The sequence below is a fragment of the Frankliniella occidentalis genome, unplaced genomic scaffold, assembly GCF_000697945.3.
Source record: "Frankliniella occidentalis isolate FOCC.00 unplaced genomic scaffold, Focc_3.1 Scaffold25, whole genome shotgun sequence".
Lineage (NCBI taxonomy): Eukaryota > Metazoa > Arthropoda > Insecta > Thysanoptera > Thripidae > Frankliniella > Frankliniella occidentalis.
The window spans coordinates 2,509,266-2,531,173 of record NW_026267155.1 but is presented as its reverse complement, the minus strand read 5'-3'; the positions used below and the strand labels follow the sequence as shown (position 1 = coordinate 2,531,173).

The following is a 21,908-nucleotide window of genomic DNA, read 5'->3' as shown; positions in this document are numbered from 1 at the left end:
GAGAGTAACATATTGATAATATGTAATCTTAATATACAAAAAGAGAAAGATCATCTAGCAGTATCAAACCGACAGTCCCCAATATTCATTTCTACAACTGAGCTAAATTTTCTTACTTAGTAGAGAAATGAAGATTAAGTGCAGTAGGTTGCAAAATTTTGGCAGTTCAGACTGTAAGAGCAACAAGTTGCGGTACAAGGTAAAAATGTAATAGAATAGCACATATTGAAGCAGAGAGCATTTTATTCAGATTTTAAGTGCTTCTTGGGTGTCACCATAACTAAAATACAAAATAATTGGCCTGGAAGGCATTTCAGGACCCTGACTTTGGCCTCCACATTGTTTTTTTACCATAGCTACAACTCTATCACAATATTTCAATCATACTAAAGCCTATTTAACACTTTGTAAACAATAAAAGGCAAGAATTTAAGACAAGTAATAATGGGGGGAAATAGGGGATGAAGAGAGCTTTTTCTCCTACTTTCTAACTAATGATTTGTCCTTGTATAAAAAATAAAGAAATTAATTAGGTTATCGTCTCAAAAATCACCAATTACAGCAAATGTTACAGTCAAAGAACTTGACCTTGTGAATTATCTATAACAAAGTACCCTACAGCACTACAAGTGTACTAAGCTGAATTGTTAATGAAGTTCAGAAAGTGATAAATGCACACTTGAACTGCTTTGGCTGTGTTTTGATAAGACTATAAAAATATCACAAAGTTCTAAAGCGATTATGGATTTAGTTTCAGACTTTTACAGCCAACTTGCTTTGTACGCTCATGTGGAGCCCATCAGAGCAATTCCACTACAGACCTTGAAGAATAAGAATGTAAATTACTCACGTTCTATGGCTCACTATTTAGTACTACAATGATAATCACAAACATGTTTATTACTTCAGGAATTCTGGTTGGTCTTAGAGAAAAATACACCATAAATACTTTACAAAAATATAAAAAAAAAAAAAAAAGAGAAAAAGATTAGCAGTACAGTAACTGCTAGAACAACATTCAATTGCTGGCACTAAGGGTGGGGCAATTCATCAATTACTAAAAAGAATATATACCTATGTTTAGCTTAAAAAACATTAAGCTGAACAACCTTCAAAGTATACACAAAAGAAAATAAATAACGAAACCACCAAAAAGAATTCCCTTTTCCAAAGAAACAAATCTGTAACATTATATAAATGTTGGACTTGAACTTCAAAATTTCTCAAATGCTTTTAAATATTATCTTGCTATCCTTCAGTTTTGAACCATGCTGAGAGAATAAATTTAAATTTCACCTTCACATCTGAGAGATTCCAAAAGATTCATAACAAGAGGTAAACTAGAACCAAAGGTGAACACATTATGCTCCAAGATTGAGTGAATCTACGATGGATGTTAAGCACATTTTACACAAGGTGCAAATGACTTTAAAACAAAATCTGTTCGCCTTCGCTTCTATCATCACATGCATATCAAAAATGATAATCAATACTATAAATGCTTTAAGTCCAGGTTCAGGTTACGCGAGTCAAAACTTAAAATATTTTTAAAACCCACTTTAAACTTAAATTACAACAAATTTGAAGTTGACCATTTCTATTGAGACCACTGAAAATCCTTTGTTAGAAGGGCCCAATCAAAAAGCTCCACGGGAGAAGGCCTCGATGATACGTGCCACTTTTCCATTAAAACCAACAATATCAAGCATACCAAGATCGTTGTGGGCAGCAACATCCAGAGTATTTGCTACAAGAGCACAGGTGATAAACCTAAAGAAAAACAAATAGGTCATCAGTAATGTGGACAGGGCAAAATACATAGAATACAATGTGGTTCTAAAATGAATAATGACATAAATGCACTGTTTTAAGATATTTCTTAATCTTACTTTGTGTTTGGCAAGTTCATTACTTGTCTGTACTCCTGTAAAGCTGCAGATGGTTCCAAGAACTCTCGTTTACGTAGAGTGACATAGTCTGTGATAACTATGAATACATCAACTGGTTTTTTGATTTGCTGGGCCCAGACAATAGGCTGACAAACTTCAACAGGACCCAGCAGAGGCTGAGAATGATAAATATAAAATAGTATGTATTAAAATGATTGAAAACAGCACCATGCATTTATACAAATCATAATTTTTTTACAATTGCGACCTCACCTCCTTAGCTTTTTCCAAATTCGCAGGAACAGATAATTCCTTGTCCAACTGCAAAGGGACCATAGGCTGAAGTTCAGTTTTGCGGGGATAAATAGTTTCTCCAAGTTTCTTTTTCCCACGTCGGGATACTGTCATGAGGACTGGGTTGACCGGATCAATTAATTCTTCTTCAGGTGGTGCACCCAGCACTGGTGGGAATGAAGCAACCGTCACTTCCCTCTCAGCATTCAGAAGGCACAATGCCAAAAGCACTGCTGCCTCAGCTGGTTTCACATCCCTTTCTCCATTACATTTCCAGGTTTGCATGTTTGATGACAAATCCAGGGCCAGAAGATATCTCATTCCAGTTGGAACAAGCAGCTACAGTAAAGCAGTTTTAAGATTATTTACGCACCATTCACTTAGCTTGAATACTAGGATGACAAGACATTTTATGAACATGTACCTTGAACGTCGAGACCAACAATTTATTCAAAGCTGAGATTATCTTAGCATTTGGTTTTGGTGCTGGTTTCAAAGGTTTTTCTGTTTTCCCTTGCTTTCTAAGTTTTTCCATCAGAATATGAGTATTTCTGTAGAGCATAGTTAAAGTTAAGTGGTTTGATAGATGCCATTAGAAAACCAGGTAATTTACCAACAACTCACATGGCATGATTTTCATATTGCTTAATTGAACAATACACTTCAGTTGGGTGGAGCTGGGACTCAACAATAGCAGTTTGATCAACAAGACGATCAATTATGAGTGCTTCAAGGGGTTCTCCTGTCTTGAGAAGTCCAGCACAACTTAAGCGAATAATAGAATCTAAAAGATCACGAAGTGGCATAGTTGGAACCAAAGCAATCATAACCTGAAGAACAAAACGAAACATAAAGAAACAATTAGTGACTTAAAAAAACAAAACAACCATATAAAATATTAAAGGCACAATTAAAAGAGGGTAACTTGCTTCGGCCGATTTGTAGAGAGTACTTGGCACCATTTCCTTTGGTAGTTGATGAGCTTCAAAGAGACGAGCACAGGCTTGAGCATCTGTCTGATGCTTAACATCTTCTATAAGCTGAAGGTATGAAAGAACCTTTTGAACATCAGGATCGTCCTTGTGAGGCAGTATTTTAGCAGCTTCCAGCCCTTTCATGACATAACAGATGATGGTACTTTTGGCTGGGAAAGTAAAAATAGTAAATATAAGCACAATTTTATAACGCACTCTGCACAGGAAAAGAAATGATTAACATTCAAACCTTTGTCATCTGTCTTTATGTGGCACAACTTAAAGAGATCTCTGTGAGTGAACCCGTGAGCCCCTCTGTATTGAGTAACACAGGTGGCCAACTCCAACGGTTCTTTACTGAGATACCAGCTGCACAAAGCTCTCCGCCATCCAAATCCAGTATAGCCTGTCGGGTGAGCAAAGGAATACAGGATGCTATGAATAGCCTTAAGCCTCATATAAATGAGAAACTTTGAGACATATAGTTTTCTTGACATACCAGTTGATGTGCATAACTTCTTTGAAAAGGTGCAAAAGAGAAAAAGATCTTTAGGAGTTTTGCAAATTTTTTTCACTGCAATGTATGCTTGATGACATAGCTGTTGACTACTTCTTTGAGTAGCACATACTGCTAAAGCAAATATAAGACAATCTGGGTACCCAGAATATCCATCCATAAATGCCTACAACCAAGAGTACAGAAGAATGAGCCCGCTAGAAACTTTCAAAAGAGCATACTAAGAGACTCCCCCCTGAAACATTTTCTAAAATGCCATAAAATATACAAATTTGGTGACAACATACTTTAAGTATGTGATTGACAGCATCTCCTTGCTTGTCAGCAGCACAATTAGCCAACATTTCCTCCACAGCAGTTAGCTTTTCCAAGAGGAAACAGTTGAGGAATAATCGATCTCCTGGTACACACAATGGAGCTTCTGAACCATAATGAAGAAACCTTTTCAAACGTACATCAGCAGGGGGCAATCCTGACGTAGAAGCCATTTTCTATATCTCCAAAATCAATCTGCAAAAAGAGGGTTTAAGTCATGAACAATGTATGAGTAACCCTGACATTGATTATTGATTGATATGAGCTGACAATTGTGTAGCTGACTACATAAGAGAGACAACCGAAGACTTTTCTTTGAGCCTTTCCCTGACAGAGTTTAAGTTGTGAAAACTTCTCAAACAGATGGCAAAGCGGAATAAAGAGTTACTACAAAATGAGAGGCTATGTTTACATCTAAATTGAAAATGCCAAAAGTACAGGAACTGGACTTAACAGGACCTCGTAAAGCACCACCTTAGCAAAGAAGAAACCTAACGCGCGACACACACGCACACAAGCTATATTGCTTAGTGAAATATCCCCAATTTTATTCTTTGGTGCAAATAGACAACAATAGGCAAGGAGGTAAAGACAAGTAGCAGGATCTAAAATTATCTAGAGTAGACTTTCTCAAAGCCAAAAAGAGCAGCAATAAATTGCAAAGGAACCTGCTAATCTTCGCAAAACACAGAAACAAAATGATATGAAACCAAACCCACCAAACAACCTGGAATTTGTGTTTCGTCTACTCCAACCACGACGGCGATGATCGACGAGACAGTGGTGCCATACGTTTACGTTCTATTCTAGCGCAGCGCTTACTTCACAAACGCAAAGGAATCGGTAAAGAACATGAGAGAAAACGGCAGTAAATTTTTAGGACTAAAGAGAATTTTAGTACCTTGCCTACACATGGGCTAAGGCCAGATCTGTTCCAACATATTCACTGCAGTTTACATACACAGCACATACCGGATTGTTGCAAACACTGATTTCGCACTCGAACACTGACTTTCGATTGTGGTCAAACGCAGTACAATTTTCTTCTTTTCTCTCGGTATATTTCTTCTGAGTGCTTTAACTGGCCTTTACTGTGCTCAGCAGAAAATTGTGAACTTATGAAAGTGTTGTCACAGAAACACAGAATTGTTTCCAGGTATATGGGCCCTCCAAAGATGCGGGTGGGGCGGGGCGCGCGTTGGAGTTCGGGAGTACAGTGGAGTTCCGTGGAGTTTAAGGGAGCTTCGAATTTGGAATCCGGGCTCGTGATTGGTCCGATTAGCTACGCGTTCCATGGCTGCTGTCGCACGATTTATCAGCTGCTAGTTTTCGCTCTCAGTGACAATTTACGTTACGGCGTGCCCAATTCTTGTGTATGTTTGAGAAATGTGTGGTTTTATCCCAGTTTCTCATTGCTGTACGGCGTAGAATGAGAAAAGCGGGTCGGAGCCGAGGTGCGGAGAGCAGCGTAGTCGCAGAAAGACTGGCAGACTACAAGGGTTCCACGGGTGGCCTGAACCATCAGGGATTTCAGTGCGAACAAGAGGAACAAATCGAAATTTCGTCAATAGTGAACGGAATCGCCACCATGGCTACAGGGTCAACAGCTACTGTCTCAAACGTTACGACTCAGCTTCCTTTGGACCTACAATCTACCGAGAAGAAACTTTCAACAGCTGGCCTAGACGGCAAGCCTAAGGTGGTTACTGTCAAACATCCCGAATCCAAACACCCCAAACCAACTGTCAAAAAATGTCGACCACTGCAGGCTGATCTAGATTGCTGTAAAGAGTTCCTGAAGAACAAAGAAGAAGGGGACACTCGTCTTGATCTTAGTAAGTCCAACATTACTATGCTGCCACCCACAGTCAGAGAGTTGACTCATCTCACAGAGTTCTATTTGTATGGGAACAAACTTTCAACTCTCCCATCAGAAATTGGAAGTTTGACAAATTTGCGTACTCTGGCCCTTAGTGAAAACTCTCTTACAAGTCTTCCTGAATCTTTATCAAATCTCAAGATGCTCAAGGTTCTGGACCTTCGCCACAACAAACTCAACGAGATCCCCGATGTAGTCTATAAGTTGCTCTCATTGACTACGCTATTTCTGAGGTTTAATCGTATCAAGGTGGTCAATGATGAAATTTGCCACCTTACAAACCTCACAATGCTCTCTTTGCGAGAAAATAAAATTAAAGAATTACCAGCTGGCATTGGTAATCTAGTCAATCTTGTAACATTTGACGTATCTCATAATCACCTCGAGCATTTGCCAGAGGAAATTGGCAATTGTGTTCAACTCTTAACTCTGGATTTACAACATAATGAATTACTGGACATCCCAGACAGCATTGGACAACTTGCCCAACTGCAACGTCTCGGGCTAAGATACAACCGCCTGAATGCAGTTCCTCAATCACTTAGTAATTGCAAACACATGGATGAATTCAATGTTGAAGGCAATGCTATTTCTGTTCTTCCTGAAGGCCTATTGTCTAGTCTTTCAGAGCTAACAACCATTACTCTATCAAGAAATAATTTTACTGCTTATCCATCTGGAGGACCAGCTCAATTCACCAATGTCCAGTCAATTAACCTGGAACACAATCAAATTGATAAGATTCCTTATGGTATCTTTTCCCGGGCCAAAAATCTGACTAAGTTAATCATGAAAGAAAATCAGCTCACCGCACTACCCTTAGACATGGGTACATGGGTGAATATGGTAGAATTGAACCTTGGAACAAATCAGCTGTCAAAGTTACCAGAAGACATACAGAATTTACTCAACCTGGAAGTACTAATTTTGTCAAACAACTTGTTGAGGCGGCTTCCTCCCAGCATTGGAAATCTACGCAAACTTCGTGTTCTTGACCTGGAAGAGAATAAAATTGAAACATTACCGAATGAAATTGGTTACTTGCGGGAACTCCAAAAGCTTGTTGTGCAGTCTAATCAAGTCACTGTTCTGCCGAGAGCTATTGGCCATTTAAATAACTTAACATATCTCAGTGTAGGTGAAAATAATTTAATTCAGTTGCCAGAAGAAATAGGAAGCTTGGAACAATTGGAGCAGCTTTATATTAATGACAATCCTAATTTGCATAATCTTCCATTTGAGCTAGCTTTGTGTTCAAGTCTTCAGATTATGAGCATTGAAAACTGTCCCCTCTCTCAGATTCCAGCAGATATTGTTAGTAAGGGACCTTCCCTTGTGATTCAATATCTCAAGTTACAAGGGCCATATCGTGCTATGTGAAGTTGCATTAAACTACCTGCTCAATATTTATTGTTTTATGAACATTTGGTCTGCATGATAGATTCACAAAACTCAAAGAATCTGCTGTTGAACCAAGAGGAGAGGTTAAAGTATGTTTTTTCTGCATAAAGCTGAGCATGATAGCCCATAATTTATTTCACATTAATTTCTAATGAATGTTTAAACAAGGTAATCTTACTTTCCCTATTCATGAATGAAATGCCGATAAAATTTAACAAAAACATATTTGTATATAGTTAATCACATTTTGTCTTGGGGTAGTCACATTTCTACAATGCTCAGGTCAGTGGCCATTCTAATCTTATTTATTGTACAGGTGAAGAGTTGGTATAATGAGGGATTTCACATCAATATGTTTAGAATGGCCTTTCAGAATTAAAGTGTACTTTAGCATACATGTTTGCTCATTTGACTTCAGACTGAGCCTCTTGCACTTTGCAGCCTGAGTGTGTATTGTTCAATGATCATGTCTAAGCAACTCTAGTTTCACCAGACCCCATTTTCGTATTGCTAAAGCATTGTCGTATTGTTGAATTTTATTGTGTTGACATGTCTTACTCTTACCGCTGTATAGTTTCCTGAAACGGGCCATACAGGCACAAAGTATAAGACCCCTGTTACATTAATGTGGCTAAAACTCTTGTTGTCCTTTCTGTGAATAACATGTTCTTAAAATTTGTTCAGACGTGAGGCACATTGATCATGTGCATTTCTTTCTTGCTCAGAATTTAAGATTTCTTATCAACATTTTTAATTTTTTGATGCTGTGTTGGAAGTACGGGATGGGCAGTGGTAGTTAAAATAGATGCCCAAAGAATGCAGTGTGATTTCCCTTTGTTTCAGAGAATTTGTTTTGCACATTAGCTGAAAAAAGTTGATGATTTCAACCGGTCTTGTTTTCTTTCGGGTGTGAGGAAATTGGAACAAGTAAACCACTCCTGCAAATATTATTTGTTTGACTTAAAAAGTTACTGAATGAACGCACTGCTATTTCTATGCTTCTCCAGGGAACTGCAGCTGTCATTCCCAGACATGCTTTTTTAAAATATGCGACATGGTTAAAATGACATTTTAATCCTTTTAGATGTATTTTATGTTAATCTGGTCAATACAGCTTAAAGCTTATTTATTCCTAACTAGTTCTATAAATAATGGCTTTCAGTGTAATTATAATGTGTGTTAATTATCTTAGCATCAACTATGCTGTAGCCAAAGTACAAGGCCTACTAAACTGACATGCCAAAAAATATTAACCATCTTTCTTAAAGCATAGATGTTAGTAGAGAATTTAAAAATTAATTTTGCCTTGTCTGACTTTGTAGTTTGAATGTGCCAAACTCAGTATATATCTCTGGATCTTATGAAACTGTAACGGCCTCAATAACCCCCTCCAGAATTTTCCCAAAATAGAACAAAGTCATCTATAATTTTTACTTCTGCATGTGTGCCTCTCTATGATAGTTTTAGATCATTGCTTCTCTTATCTCGCCCTTTTCTTATAAATTTACTAGGCTTTCTGTGCCTTTAGTTAATAGTGTGTTGATTGTCCATATAGTCTTTGCATACATTAAAATATAGTATTATTTAATTGTTCCTCTGTAAGATGTCTATGACGTTCGGAGAACACAGTCCAAACTGTAAATATTTATATGATTGGATAAGTGGATCAATTTCCAACACCTCTCTAACAAGTATGTTATAGGTATGTTTGTCATCTCTCAATCCACATCCTGGAAGCTTTTCAGTATGGAAAAGATTTTACAGTAACATTAATGAGCTTTTCTCTATATGCCTTGAATACAATCTAGATGCCCACAGTGTGAATGTTCTTTTCATTTGTTTGTATCTAGGAAAGCTGCTTATAGATAACATTATTTTCTGTGTGTTCCAGCTCCCCTAGGATAACTTTTGTAGAGTTTTCACATTGCACTATAATCTAGTGTTTTACAAATTGTGTATTATCTATCTGTTATGATTTGTATGGTAAATCTCTGAAAGTGATTGCAGTGCATTTAATTAAAGGCTAACTGTTCAACTAAACCCTCTAAAGTATTTATTGAGTGTATGTTACTGACTTGGGTATTCTTATACTCTCTCAATAACCTGTAGTCTATTTCAACTCTCATTGTAGTTAGCTGATGAACAAACATCTCTGAACGTAGTGTGGAGTCTATTTGTTCTTTGATGTGTTGTAAGTTACCATGGCATACCACGGCATAAAATTATATATTTTGAGAGTCTTTTGTTGTGTTGATTTGGACTCTATGCATAAGCCATCAGAGAAAAAAAATTCACAAAGTCTCTCTCTCTCTCTTATCTTCTCACATTATTTGGTGTCAGTGCCAATTTGGCTTGCTTTTTTACTGTCTTTTAATTTTTTATGGTTTTCTCTTTCTCCTTGCTCTTATTTTTCCACTAAACTATATAAACCACTATTATTTGTAATGCCTCTTGGTATCTCCCAATGAAGCTCTGTGATGTGTATTTTAATTCTTTGCCTAAAGTAGTTATACTTCTAATTTTTCCACATTTTGAAACTTGAACTGATGTACTTGTGTGATTATTGTGTGAATGAATTTTGAAGACAGGGTGAATGATATGTGTTAGGAATTTTACTATGAGAATGAGCATGTGTATTGCTCGTGGCTGTTAAGACATGTAGGAGGGTTGAATGGCCTTAAAGTATAAGTTTTGACGCTTATACTTACTACTTTTTTGTATTACAATGCAAGAATCATCTAAGAGACGAAATTTGTGATTTGATGTATAGTGTAGTCATATGTGTAACTACTAACTTGCTAGATAGGTTGAGGCTGCAGCTTGAGCAAGCTACTGTTGTGCCATCTGACCTAGTATGCTTATTAATGTTTTTAATCTGCAGTTTTGTTATCAGAGGATAAGAAAGTAGAAAGCTTAAGTTGTAAGTGTTAGAGAAGTATCATAGACTGAAAGAAGAATTGTAATCTTGTTGATTTGTTGTACCATAATTGTATTTTGCAATATGGATCAAATGTTGAAAGCTCCACATTATATGCCATGTTGAATTGAGACTTTACAATGCTTTCAGAGAGAGTCAGTAACAGGAATTCTTGGTCTCATGAGTTTTGGGTGATAAAAGTTGAATTTCATTCTTTTTAGAATTATGCAGCAACTGTTCCTGGGTATTGTTTTACTAAATATGACTGGTGTCTGTTAAGTGTATTGTGATTGTTCTGGGTATAATGTTGTATCCTGTTATTGTTTACAGTCAAGTCTAACAAAATTTGGCATCTGTGAGTTTTTATATCAGTTGTTTTGATTGGTCTGTCATTTTTAAGTGATCTCTGCCTTTCCTTTGTGAGAGCTTTCTTCATTCTCTAGCATTGTATTGAGTGTTTGTCCATTTTAATGTTTTATCAGTATATATTGCTCCCTCTGTGTCTTGTGAACAAAGAAAAAACAGAACAAAGAACAGTACATCGCTCTGGACTATACTTAAATGCTCATGTAAAGGCCTATTTTATTTTCTGCAAATGAATAGCACGCTGGATGTGCTTGCATTGTTATTGGCTTCAAAATCAGCCTCATGACTTGATAGATTAAGAAAAAAATATTTTTAAAGCTTTAAATGGTGATATTTTGTGAAGTTTTTCTGTTGAAAGACATCTGTGAGGACGCTATACTCCTTGCAGATAGTGGATGTATGAATTTGAAACTGATTTCATTTGTTTAAATTGTTTGTTTCAAAATAGGAAAGATTATATCTTTTTATTGACATTTAATGGAAGTATCCAATTGATTACGTATGGTGTATTACAGATATATATATTCAGTATATATGTGTGCATGTCAGTACATCAATGGTTGAAGGGATTTTGCTTGTTGGTGTGTTGCTATATATTGCTGTTTCTTTTTAAATTTTGTTGCTAATATTTTCTGTGGGTGATCCTTCAAAAGCATCTTCTTTCCTCTATACCATGTTTTGATTGCAGTCTGTATGTGGTTCTGTGTTATTGTTGAAATTGATTTGTTTTAACTCTTTGGAAGTATGACTGTTGTTGTGAGGTGAATTTGTAGCTTGTATGCTGGATTTAGTGGGCTCTGATTAGCTTGCCAAGCTTGTATAGCCAATCAGTCTTCAAAATCTTTGAAGCCCGTGCCTCAGCTGAGGTGAGGACAGAATTACGGGCCTCGCCTCACGAGACTAAATCCAGCATAAGCCTCTAAAAATTCCTTCTGCATTTGTGATGATCTATACTCATTTAGTTATGACACCTCATTCAAGTGATATTTGTTATCTGCACTTTCAGCCCCATTAAGGGGCTTGTACCCCCATTGAAATACTATGATCTCATCAAACTTCAAGATTTTTTTTCTCTTTCTTGTTAACACAACACACATGAGACATTTGAAAACAATTTTGATAATTTACATTTCTAGAACCTTGTCTGTTTGCTTTGTTGTGTTCTTTTAAAATTGCAAACTTACATTTTGATTGAATTTTTGCTTCACATTTCACACATCAACACAACATACTGAGTAGTGTTTTAGATCAATGTGAAGGTAATTGGTGCAATAGCCTGTCCATTAAATGTTCATGTTTTAGATGTAGCAAGTTATGTATCTATACTTGGGGAAAAGGTCAAGCTCAATGCCCGCTTGTTGTTTGTACCTGAGGAGCTGTTGTACCTAACATCTAACCTTGCATCAATGTAACTTGGTTTACCACTTCCATTACATGGCAAGTTGGGATGCACAACCAAAAGCTTTAATTTGTGTGTAACTCAATTCTCAATATTGTATTATTTGTTAGTCTAGTTTGAATTATTACCAGTATTATTAAACTGAATTTTCTTAGCTGATGCACGTATCTATGTGCTGTAGCCTTGAAATATCAATGTCCAGATATCACTGGTTCAATAGAAGTCTATTTCACAATTGTCTGTTTTTATCAAAAACTGAGCTGATGTACATTATGACAATAAAAACTGTGATGGGAAAGAAGATGCTAGCAAAAGAAAGCCAAGAGAATAGTCTGTTGGTTTAGATTGTATACTGCTGCAGGTTTCTCATCTTTTTTCAGTTCTGTATCAATTTCCTGATGGCTACACATGATGGATGAATGAAGCTCTTGTATGGTTTCAATTAAATCAACAGTATGTTTTGTTTCATAATCTTGTCTAGGATTGTTCCGTTTTTTCTTAAATGTAAATTTTATGTAAAGAAAGTGTTAGGTAAGAAGTCTCTGCCACCTAAGCAGTGGTGTTAAATGAGACATATCATTTGTATGAACATTATCCAACATTTAATCTGACATCAATATTTCATGTTGCTAATGTTAAGTAAAAAGGAAACCTGCCAAATCCTAATCAGAAATTTTGTGAGAATTGACACTACTTTGGTTGTTCTTCTGTGATAATCACCAATTATTTTGAAAAGCTTCTCAACTTGCTTGGGCATAGCAGTACCTTGCAAATTTCCTTTTTGATCTGTTAATTACTTTCAGTGCAAATATACTGGCTATTTGATAGCAAAGGTGCAATGATTCATCTGTTGAATCAGTTCAGCCAGTAGTGTCAGGTTCATCACATGGCCTAGACTATTCTGGTTGTTTCCATTCTTCGGAATTAAAGAATGTAACTGCTATTCTATAACCAGAAAGAAAATAAAGGCATGTCCTCAAAACTCTGCTTATCTTTCATACCAAATGATCCTTTCATAATGTATTTCACTCACAAGATTGTTAAAATTTTATTTTCAAGCTCATACCATATGTACAATAACTTTAAAGAAACAGGAATTCAATGCTGAACATTAGATGGATGCTTATTGGAATAAAAGACCTCAACGACCAGTGGATGAGCATTTTACTTTTCTAATTAATCTTCTAGACAGCAGTGGAATTAAAACTTAGGAGCATCAGTGCCAATCTTCCTTTCGATGGGGTTGATGATCTTGAAAATAAAAAGAAGACAATGATTAGTTGAAATAGAATAGAACACTAAGCTTCAAATCAAAGGTATCTAAACCATTCATAAAAATTGATAAGTATCAATAACATACTAAAAAATTCATCATCATAAATTGAGCACTGACAGAGCTGGGAAACAGTCCGGACAGATACTAGATAAACACCAAAATTTTTTGACCTGTATAGGTGATCAGCAATCATGTTTTGGCCGCCATGTTTGGTCCTAGTTAGGTTTGGGTACTTTTTTAAATTCAGGAAACACCCAAGAGATACCAAATTTTGTTGACAGTCTTATATTATAGAGACTTAGATAGAAAAAAAAATCCAGAGGCGCTCAGTCACTTTGTTCAATTTTTGGGTCACAAAATGGGGGCAAAAATACGCCGAATATCACCTATAGGCAAGTTTCAGGGCAGGTCCAGTCCCTGTTGGGACTGTTTCCCAGATCTGCTGTGAGTTCATTCTTTCGACATTTTGACTTATATAATTACCAATTCCCACCTATACATAACAAATTACACAAAAAAAGGGGGGGAGTCTTACCTTGTAGTTCTTATGTTCATATTCTTGCCATGGCTCTGGGTTGCTAGTCCTGTTCCATGTAACATCAGGGTTCTTCAGAGCCAATCTTAAGGTGTAACCGCCAGACAAGAGGAATCCAACACCAATGCAGAGCCAAACAGGAATCAACTGGAAAAAAATAATATTTGTAAATGAATGAACCATTCTACACATTGCTTTGACCGATAAATAATTAACTTCTTCAAAGAGTCTCAACATCAGCAAATATATGTAGGGTATCAAATCAAAATGGGTTAATACACCAAACCAGTACAAGACCGCGTACATCATCTGAGCGTTAGGAAAGCGAGGGTAGGCGGTTTAAAATATCTCAAAATGTCTCAAAACAGTTCGAAAGATATTTTAAGTTGACAGTTACGATAAAGAAACGAAAAGGGTTAATAGAATTGTGAAACGATGTTCACAACACCTTCCGACCTTCAAGGTTATGCTGAGAGAGAACATTAAGAAACAAACAGAATAGATTAACCACTCATACCTCTTTCCTCTGTTTCAGGCTAGCAATACTTGTTCCAGGGAATTTAGGCATTTTGATAAATTAAAGTTATTAAGGTAACCTAAGAAGTAGTATTTCTTCGCAGAGGAACTTCCAACTTCCTACTTCGAAGAAAAATCAGAATAAGACAGACAGCAGACAGGCGAGGCAGACCTCAAATCAGACGACGCAGCTGCTTGTGACCAGTTGGGACCACATTGACTAACCAAAACGACAAAACGATCTAAACCATCAAAACCAGACATTAATGAAAAACTACTTTTACTTCACAGCTGACTTTAAATATTTCCCTCTTAAATTTGATGCAAAAAAATCTGGTAATAGTGAAACATAATTTTTAAGATGGGCCGGTCTCCCCCCGCCCCCCTCCCCGCATCTTGCAGCACATTTTGATGGGATCGGGATGTTGGGTTAGGGTTCGACGATTTTTTAAAAATTAATTCGAATTAATTTAAGGATGTGTTGGTGCAAACAGATATTGTGCATCGGAAAAATGTTGCATTATTGATACATTTGTTAAGTGCACTCTGCTATCAATAGTAGGAAATCAACATGTAAGAATAACGAGTCTCCGTTAATGCCGTTTAAATCCGTTTTAGGTTAGTTACCTTTGGCCTGTGACTCTAATATCATGTTATGTATTTCTCCCGGTTATACTAATGTTAATTTTAACATCATCTTTGATTTTACTTTCTTAGTCTCACTGTGATTTTTAATTTCAGCATGTCCATTATCGCCGAGAGGGTCCTATCATCCATCTCTAGCTGAAGAATCCAACACCCAACAACCATCCTCTTCATTATGGTCAATTTTTTGGCAAACTAGCTGCTCAATTTTCTTTGTTACATCGTCATTTGACTGCAGTTTAGTGCCTTTGCACTATGCACACATCAAGCCAACCAAGTCAGCCCCCGCTGCCACCACTCCCTCCGCTGCCTCCTGGCTTGCCTTTATCCATACTACCTCCACTTCCTCCAGGTCCTCCACCAAGTGGCCCACCTCCCCCACCTGAGGCACAGTCTGCCCCTGCTACCCATGCAAATGGAACACATGAAGAACCTGCTCCTGTTTCCTATGTGGCTGTTCAGGGAAGCTCTAGGCAAATCCAGGAATCCTTTGCTTTGGAAATGGCCTATCCAAGTCCTTTTGATTTTCAGTTCCTACATCATGCCCCTACTCCTAGCCCCTTTTTTCAGGGGCTTCCATTTCTTCCTCCCATGTCAGTGCCTCCACCTTTGTTTCCAGTTCCTCAGCCCAATTTTAGTGTTCCTCCTCCTCTCCTGAAACAGCCTCAATTTGACGCCTTGAAGTGGAAAACAGGATTTCCATTTCCACCCCCTGGGTATGATGCCACCTTACCAAAAGAACAGGACAATGACTTACAGAGCCAAAAAACTAGTAGAGAGTCCATTTCTCGTTCAAGAAGATCCAGATCACGATCTCCAAAACGCTCTTCGTCTAGAATAAGCTCAAGGCACTGTAGGTCTAACAATTATGCTAGAAGATCACGATCCAGAAGTCCTATCAGGGAAAAGTCAAGGTGTTTATCTGATCGAAATAGACGTTCCAGGTCACGAAGTCATGGAAGACAGTCTAGAAAGACCATTTCCAGAAGGTCTAGATCAGGAAGTAGAGTAAGCCGACGCTCTAGGTCCAACAGTCATTCAACAAGGAGGTCAAGATCTCCCAACCGCGATCGGCGGCGATCGCGATCTATCAACCGTGTGAAGAGGCGATCAAGATCTTCTAGTCGTGATCGTCAGCAGTCTAGATCAACCTTTTCTTCTAGGAAGAGATCCAGATCAGCTAGCCCTTGCTATCAGGGTAATCGTAGAAGATCTAAATCACACAGCAGAGTGCTCGATCCATCCAAGCGCAACAGGATGTCACCATCTAGAACTTCCAAAAGGTTAAGACAGGAGAGTCCAAAACAATCAAGTGATAATCAAATTGAACCACAGAGGAATGGCTCACCTTTGTCTGGGCAAAATAACGATGAATGCAATAGTTTAAATGGATTAACGAGGCAAGATTTAAAATGTGAAGACCCAGCCTCTATGGAGGGTCCTGATTTGTCTTCTAAAGTGGTTGCAGACAACAGGAAAATAGATTCTGTAGTTTGGAAAGAGAAGAAAATATCTCCTGATGCGAGGAAAAATGGGGAGTCATTGTTTGCACGGGAACGGCAGCAGTCCAGATCCGAAAGAGAATCTTTGGTTGAACGATGGAGGTACATCTTTAACTCTTTTCTTTTTTTCCCACTTAAATATAAAATTCTTTTTTAATTTTTTGAAATATTTTAAATTTTCTATTTCTCTTAGACTTAATAATTGCAAAAACTTGGAAGAAATGGCAAATAAACTGGATGTCTTATCTAAAATGGAAGCTGATGAAATTATTGAGCTAGAGAAACAGACTTGGACGCGGTCTGCACCTGCCGATCTTTATTACAGGAGGAGTCCTCAGTAAGTGACAAACCTTACTCTATCCTCAACTCCATAGTCTGCATGTGCATGTTAGAAAAAGTCACAGTTTCCTTGTGTTTTCAGTCACCCCAATCTGATGGAGGCAACACCTAAGCTGCTGGAGCTTTGTGAACAGTTTGACTTCCAACTTATTCAGAGGGCAGAGCGTGCACGTGAGACATTTCCAGTCCAACAGCCATCTCCGAGGAGGACTAAATTTAGAATGTGCAGGCACGCAAGTATGTGAAGTGATTTCCTTAACATATGTATTGCTCTTAAATGGTTTTTAATAGCTTTAACATATTTTGGCAAATTAAATTTTTTAGAAGAAGATAATTCGTCATCATCTAGTAGCTGTGAAGATAGTTCATCAGATGAAGAAGATAAGGCTATGATTGAACTGGAGAGAAAAAAGAAGCATCCCCAAAGACTTCACCCTGAACTATGGCACAATGAAACAGGAGAGGTACAAAGTTCATCACAGCGTTCTTAATTTTCATATTTTATCTTCATCCAAATGTTAACTGGATTAGTTTCCTAATTGTGTCCCTCCCTTTATCTCTGGTCTGAGAACAACAATTTTTCAATTTTAGATGAATGATGGGCCTTTATGTCGCTGTAGTCATCGTGCTCGTCGTTCAGGAATCAGGCACAATGTTTATGTCGGTGAACAAAAACTTGAGAAATGTAACATAAATACCAACAATGCAGGAAAACTGTACCATTATCGTATAACCATGTCACCTCCTGTGAATTTTTTGGTAAATGCTCTTTTATTGCATTAAGTTAATTGGAAATTGATGAGTATCTTTGGAAAATAGTGTTAAATTGACTGTTTTTTATTTTCTGTTTCTTTCAGACCAAAACTCCTACAATAATTGAACATGATTCCCATGAGTACATTTTTGAAGGATTCTCTATGTTGTCACACTTCCCTCTTGTGAAACTTCCAACATGTAAAGTAATAAGGTTCAACATAGAGTACACAATCTTGTATGTAGACGAATCAATGCCTGAAAACTTCACAATTAAGGAACTGGATTTGTTCAGTAAGTTACTTTAACTTCACAAGTGATCCAAATGAGCTATATTCTTATGTATTACGTATTATTATTATTATTTTACAGATAACTACCTTTTTCATGAAGTGTTGGAGCTACTTGATTTAGATTTGAGAGCTTTTGAGGATCCTGCTGGTTGTAATCAATTTCATTTCATGCCAAGATTTGTCCGAGATCTACCTGGTATATATGACCTGTATCATATCATGAATGATTTATCTTTTCCCTCTAAATCAGTTTGGTGTTTTATGTAATATTTTTTTTAGAGAATGGCAAGGAAATACTGTCAATGAATGAAGTTCTTAAATACTTACTGAAGAGCAATAAGCCCCTTGTACCAGAAGAACGTTTGAATGAAATTTACAATATGTCTTTATATGATTGGCAAACATTTGCTGATGAAGTGAAATGTAAGTACAAGCTCCAAGTTTAATTTCTTCTAGATGACAATATTTTTTTTGGTTTTGTCTTTTGTTTTCATTTTTGGTTTATTGTTTCATTTTGTAGGCATGGTTGTAACTAAGCCAGGTATGAAGCCATGTTCTTTGCGTGTTGACCAACTAGACCGAGAAACTATGGATGAGGGCCGATTTCCTGAGATAGTTCACTTTGGTATTCGTCCTCCTCAACTTAGTTATGCCGGCAATGCAGAGTAAGTGTTTTTTCTGAATGGAAATTGTGTAGAACTCAAGGGCAGCTATGTTATGTGTTACCTTGCTCTTTCTTCTACTGGTGTTTGGATCAGGTTCTCTCTCCTCAGTTGTAAAGCATGTTGCCTTTTATGAGTATGTAATGATGTCAGTTCCAATATGTGCTGCTTGATTTTCTTATCTAAGCTGTCAATGGGCCTAGCCCACCCTTACATTTATCTTCTTTGTATCATTTGGGAAACCATCTTTCTTTGCTGCTTTTTCTGCTCAAAAATCCAAGGTTTTATATTTTGCCCCCAAAATAATACTGTGGAACATTGTTATTGAAAAATTTGCAAGCTCAAGACAACCTCTGTTTCCCTTGATTGCTGGTTTCACATTTAATTGTTTTCTACTCTTAAAAACAAAACAAAAAACACACACGCTCACACAAATTGATATACATCTGTTTGTCTTATCTTTATTAATTTTGTGCTGTGCATGCTCTTACTCAGCATTTAAATTCATAATGAACATGAATGTTTCACTTTTCAGAAAAGTGATCTTGGGGTATTGAATCTTGATTAAATGTTTGTGCATCATTGTTGTGACTCCTGTAGTTACTGGTTTGACCATCATGGTTTCCATTTCTGTCTTTGGTTTTCAGGCAGTGTGTAGTTTCTAAAGCTCAAGGTGATATTGATTGGGGCAAATCTGCTGGAGCCATGTGGTTTTTCTTACTGATGGCTCGGTCTTAAGATTGTGCTCTCCTCAATATGCCTGATTTCATCTGCAAAGCCGTCCCACCTCAATACCTATTCACATACTGAAGGCATGCATCAAACAGTACATGCAGGGCCTATTGGCAGCTATGTCCATAGCCTTTATCAGAGATTTTATGTAAGCAAATCTCTGACATAGTGCTGGACTACAGAAATGCTGCTGCAACTGGGCCTTGGCCTTGGTCTTCAGTCCTGATGCTCAAGGCCAGGCAACAACATGTGGCTGTGTGGTATCTGCGGTGAAGGGTTGCGATTGTCTTTGCTGAACAGACGGATTGTGAGATGAGGTTGTTTTGTTGCAGAAGTGTATTGTCTAATAGTAAACCTTTCATCTTACATCAGATAAAAGAACCTAGGAATTTCACTTTTTTTTTTTTTCAAGAACAAACTTAAAGTCATATCATAAACTGTTCAATATATATATATATATGCTCAAATTAAGTTTTTGAATGAGATTCCTTTTGTTACAATGTGTTTTATTTTCCATTATGTAATTTGCTGCTTTGTATGAATATGTTTAGGATATTGCTTTTGCTGTGAAGTGATTTAGTTACAAGCAATGTGTCAGTTTCTGTTTCTGTGTCCATTAAAAGTTGTTTGCATGTATTTTATTCTAAGGGAAAGCATGTAACAGAAATATAAGCATTAGAATGGATGTTATGAGCTTAAGCTGGTCTAGCAGCCTTAACTGTGTGTTAATTTGTTATTCAGTTTAGAAGCTTGATTAGAATATGTAAGTGCTCATATCAAACTGTTTTTTTGTCATCTAACTTTTTAATTGATCTTTTTTTTCCTGGGGTGGGGGGAGTTCTGTATGGTACAGGGAACATCTTGAAATCTTAACCATTTATAAGCTGGAGGTGGTAGTGATACATCTTTGATATCATTCATCTCGTTGGTAGAAGTCAATTTTTGAAGTTAAGTCCACAGACACTTTCAAGCCTGTTGCTTAAACTTTGGGAACTTGTCATGTACCCTTTCTTAATGCATGCGGTGCCTATGTTTAATTTTTCAGGCAACTTCAGCATCTGCTTATTTATGTAGAAATAGCCCTGTAGTTATCTTAATGATCTATCTTTTCTTATTTTTCATTCCTGTTCTGTTGTCAACACATGAAATTTCTTTAATCAGGTACCAGAAACAATGGAGGGAGTATGTAAAATTTCGTCATCTACTTGCCAATATGGCAAAGCCATCAGCTGAAGACAAGCGCAAACTTATGGGGAAAGAAAATCGGCTTCAAGAAATGCGCACTGTTAGCAAAATGAAACGTGATGTTACTATTGCTCTCAGTAGTCAAGGATTTTGCAGGACAGGAATCATGTGTGATATAATTCAGGTACTCTTAAAATAAGGCCATTCCTAGCTAGAGTCTTTGTGGCAATTTTTTCCTTAATGTATAATTTTGTGCACATCTTATGTCTTATGCTTCAATTCAATCTATTGCCTGTTTTGTTTGTTTCATTACTTACCACTCACCTCTGTTTCACAGCATGCCTTATTGCTGCCTGTTTTGGTTTGCCACTTGAGATTTCACAAGTCTCTTGACCAATTAGAAGAAGATATGGATTACAAGTTTAAAAATAGATACCTACTACAGCTTGCTCTTACCCACCCATCCTACAGGTAAAAGAACTAAAAATGTGTGTTAGATTTTTCTTTAGTTGCATGTGTTAACATTCTGGAATCAATTTTTTCTTAGAGAAAATTTTGGAACAAATCCTGATCATGCACGTAACTCTTTGACCAATTGTGGAATAAGGCAGCCTGAGTATGGTGACAGGCGCATTCATTACATGAATACTCGCAAAAGAGGTTAGTCCAAAGTGCTCTGAGTTAATCAATGATCATCCAAACAACCACTTACCCTACTTTTGCTCTAATTTTGAGATAATTATTTTTTTTCATTCATTCATTAGGAATCAATACTCTTATTCAAATAATGTCAAGGTTTGGTAAAAAGGAAGCTACAGAGTCAAATATTGGTCATAATGAACGATTGGAATTTCTGGGTGACGCTGTTGTTGAATTCATCACAAGTATACATCTTTTCCACCTTTTCCCAGACCTTGAAGAAGGTGGATTGGCAACTTATAGGGCAGCTATAGTTCAAAATCAACACCTTGCTGTTATGGCCAAGGTCAGCACATGGCCAGATTGATGCTATGGCTTTGGTATTTTTTTATTAACTTTGTAGTAAATTGTTACTGTTACTTTATTTGCAGCGCTTAAATCTGGACTCATACATGCTGTATGCTCATGGATCTGATTTATGCCATGATTTAGAGTTGAGACATGCTATGGCAAATTGTTTTGAAGCTCTTATGGGTGCCTTATTTCTTGATGGAGGAATTGAGGTAATTTGAAAATCCTAGATGCTTAATTTATTAGCTTTATAGGGGATGGGAGAAATCTGCATAAGTATCCTCTTCTGACAATTCAGGTGGCTGATAAAGTTTTTGGCTCTACCTTGTGGAAAGAACAGATGAGCCTTGTTGATGTTTGGATGAACTATGCCCTACATCCCCTTCAAGAACAAGAACCTGCTGGAGACCGTCAATGGATTGAGCATTTCCCTGTTTTGCAGGTAAGATGCTATCAAAGCCCTGTTTTATTGTGCTACTATATTTGTTTCATTTTGCTTTGTTGTCATAATAATAATAATAATAATAAT

At 37.0% G+C, this 21,908-nt stretch overlaps 4 protein-coding genes across 8 annotated transcripts in view; 2 read left to right on the top strand and 2 right to left on the bottom strand.

Moving 5' to 3' along the window:
- Positions 1-225: 225 nt before the first annotated feature.
- LOC113206738 (RNA-binding protein RO60) lies at positions 226-4,981 on the bottom strand. 4 transcript variants are annotated; one of them, XM_026422961.2, is made up of 10 exons: positions 4,962-4,981; positions 3,962-4,184; positions 3,657-3,840; positions 3,408-3,563; positions 3,113-3,327; positions 2,808-3,013; positions 2,608-2,734; positions 2,163-2,522; positions 1,890-2,065; positions 226-1,770 (listed from the first exon to the last, which is right to left on the bottom strand). In XM_026422961.2, exons 2-10 carry the CDS (start codon positions 4,160-4,162, stop codon positions 1,638-1,640), a joined length of 1,758 nt encoding a protein of 585 aa, XP_026278746.1. In that variant the 5' UTR covers positions 4,163-4,184; positions 4,962-4,981; the 3' UTR covers positions 226-1,637. The 4 variants fall into 4 exon arrangements, with proteins under 4 accessions (XP_026278746.1, XP_026278745.1, XP_052121256.1 ...); XM_026422960.2 differs by lacking the exon at positions 4,962-4,981 and adding an exon at positions 4,709-4,829; XM_052265296.1 differs by lacking the exon at positions 4,962-4,981 and adding an exon at positions 4,717-4,757.
- A 20-nt stretch (positions 4,982-5,001) lies between these two features.
- On the top strand, positions 5,002-12,252 carry LOC113206737 (leucine-rich repeat protein soc-2 homolog). Its single transcript, XM_026422958.2, has one exon. The coding sequence runs from the start codon at positions 5,365-5,367 to the stop codon at positions 7,246-7,248; it is 1,884 nt and encodes a 627-aa protein (XP_026278743.1). The 5' UTR covers positions 5,002-5,364; the 3' UTR covers positions 7,249-12,252.
- A 738-nt stretch (positions 12,253-12,990) lies between these two features.
- LOC113206739 (cytochrome c oxidase subunit NDUFA4) lies at positions 12,991-14,452 on the bottom strand. Its single transcript, XM_026422962.2, has 3 exons — positions 14,280-14,452; positions 13,763-13,909; positions 12,991-13,202 (listed from the first exon to the last, which is right to left on the bottom strand). The coding sequence occupies exons 1-3, from the start codon at positions 14,328-14,330 to the stop codon at positions 13,152-13,154; spliced, it is 249 nt and encodes an 82-aa protein (XP_026278747.1). The 5' UTR covers positions 14,331-14,452; the 3' UTR covers positions 12,991-13,151.
- Positions 14,453-14,506: 54 nt separating this feature from the next.
- The window catches only part of LOC113206736 (ribonuclease 3), a 15,409-nt gene continuing 8,007 nt past the window's right edge, over positions 14,507-21,908 (top strand). Inside the window, exons 1-16 of one of the 2 annotated variants that reach the window (XM_052265294.1) lie at positions 14,507-14,851; positions 15,020-16,527; positions 16,619-16,762; positions 16,847-17,001; positions 17,089-17,228; positions 17,356-17,523; positions 17,622-17,811; positions 17,890-18,006; positions 18,090-18,233; positions 18,331-18,475; positions 20,366-20,573; positions 20,727-20,860; positions 20,937-21,049; positions 21,154-21,374; positions 21,460-21,591; positions 21,678-21,821. In XM_052265294.1, coding sequence (XP_052121254.1) covers positions 15,179-16,527; positions 16,619-16,762; positions 16,847-17,001; positions 17,089-17,228; positions 17,356-17,523; positions 17,622-17,811; positions 17,890-18,006; positions 18,090-18,233; positions 18,331-18,475; positions 20,366-20,573; positions 20,727-20,860; positions 20,937-21,049; positions 21,154-21,374; positions 21,460-21,591; positions 21,678-21,821 — 3,504 coding nt within the window. In that variant the 5' untranslated portion in view covers positions 14,507-14,851; positions 15,020-15,178. Of the gene's footprint in view, positions 14,897-15,019; positions 16,528-16,618; positions 16,763-16,846; positions 17,002-17,088; positions 17,229-17,355; positions 17,524-17,621; positions 17,812-17,889; positions 18,007-18,089; positions 18,234-18,330; positions 18,476-20,365; positions 20,574-20,726; positions 20,861-20,936; positions 21,050-21,153; positions 21,375-21,459; positions 21,592-21,677; positions 21,822-21,908 lie in introns of both variants that reach the window. The other variant, XM_026422957.2, reaches the window with a different exon arrangement.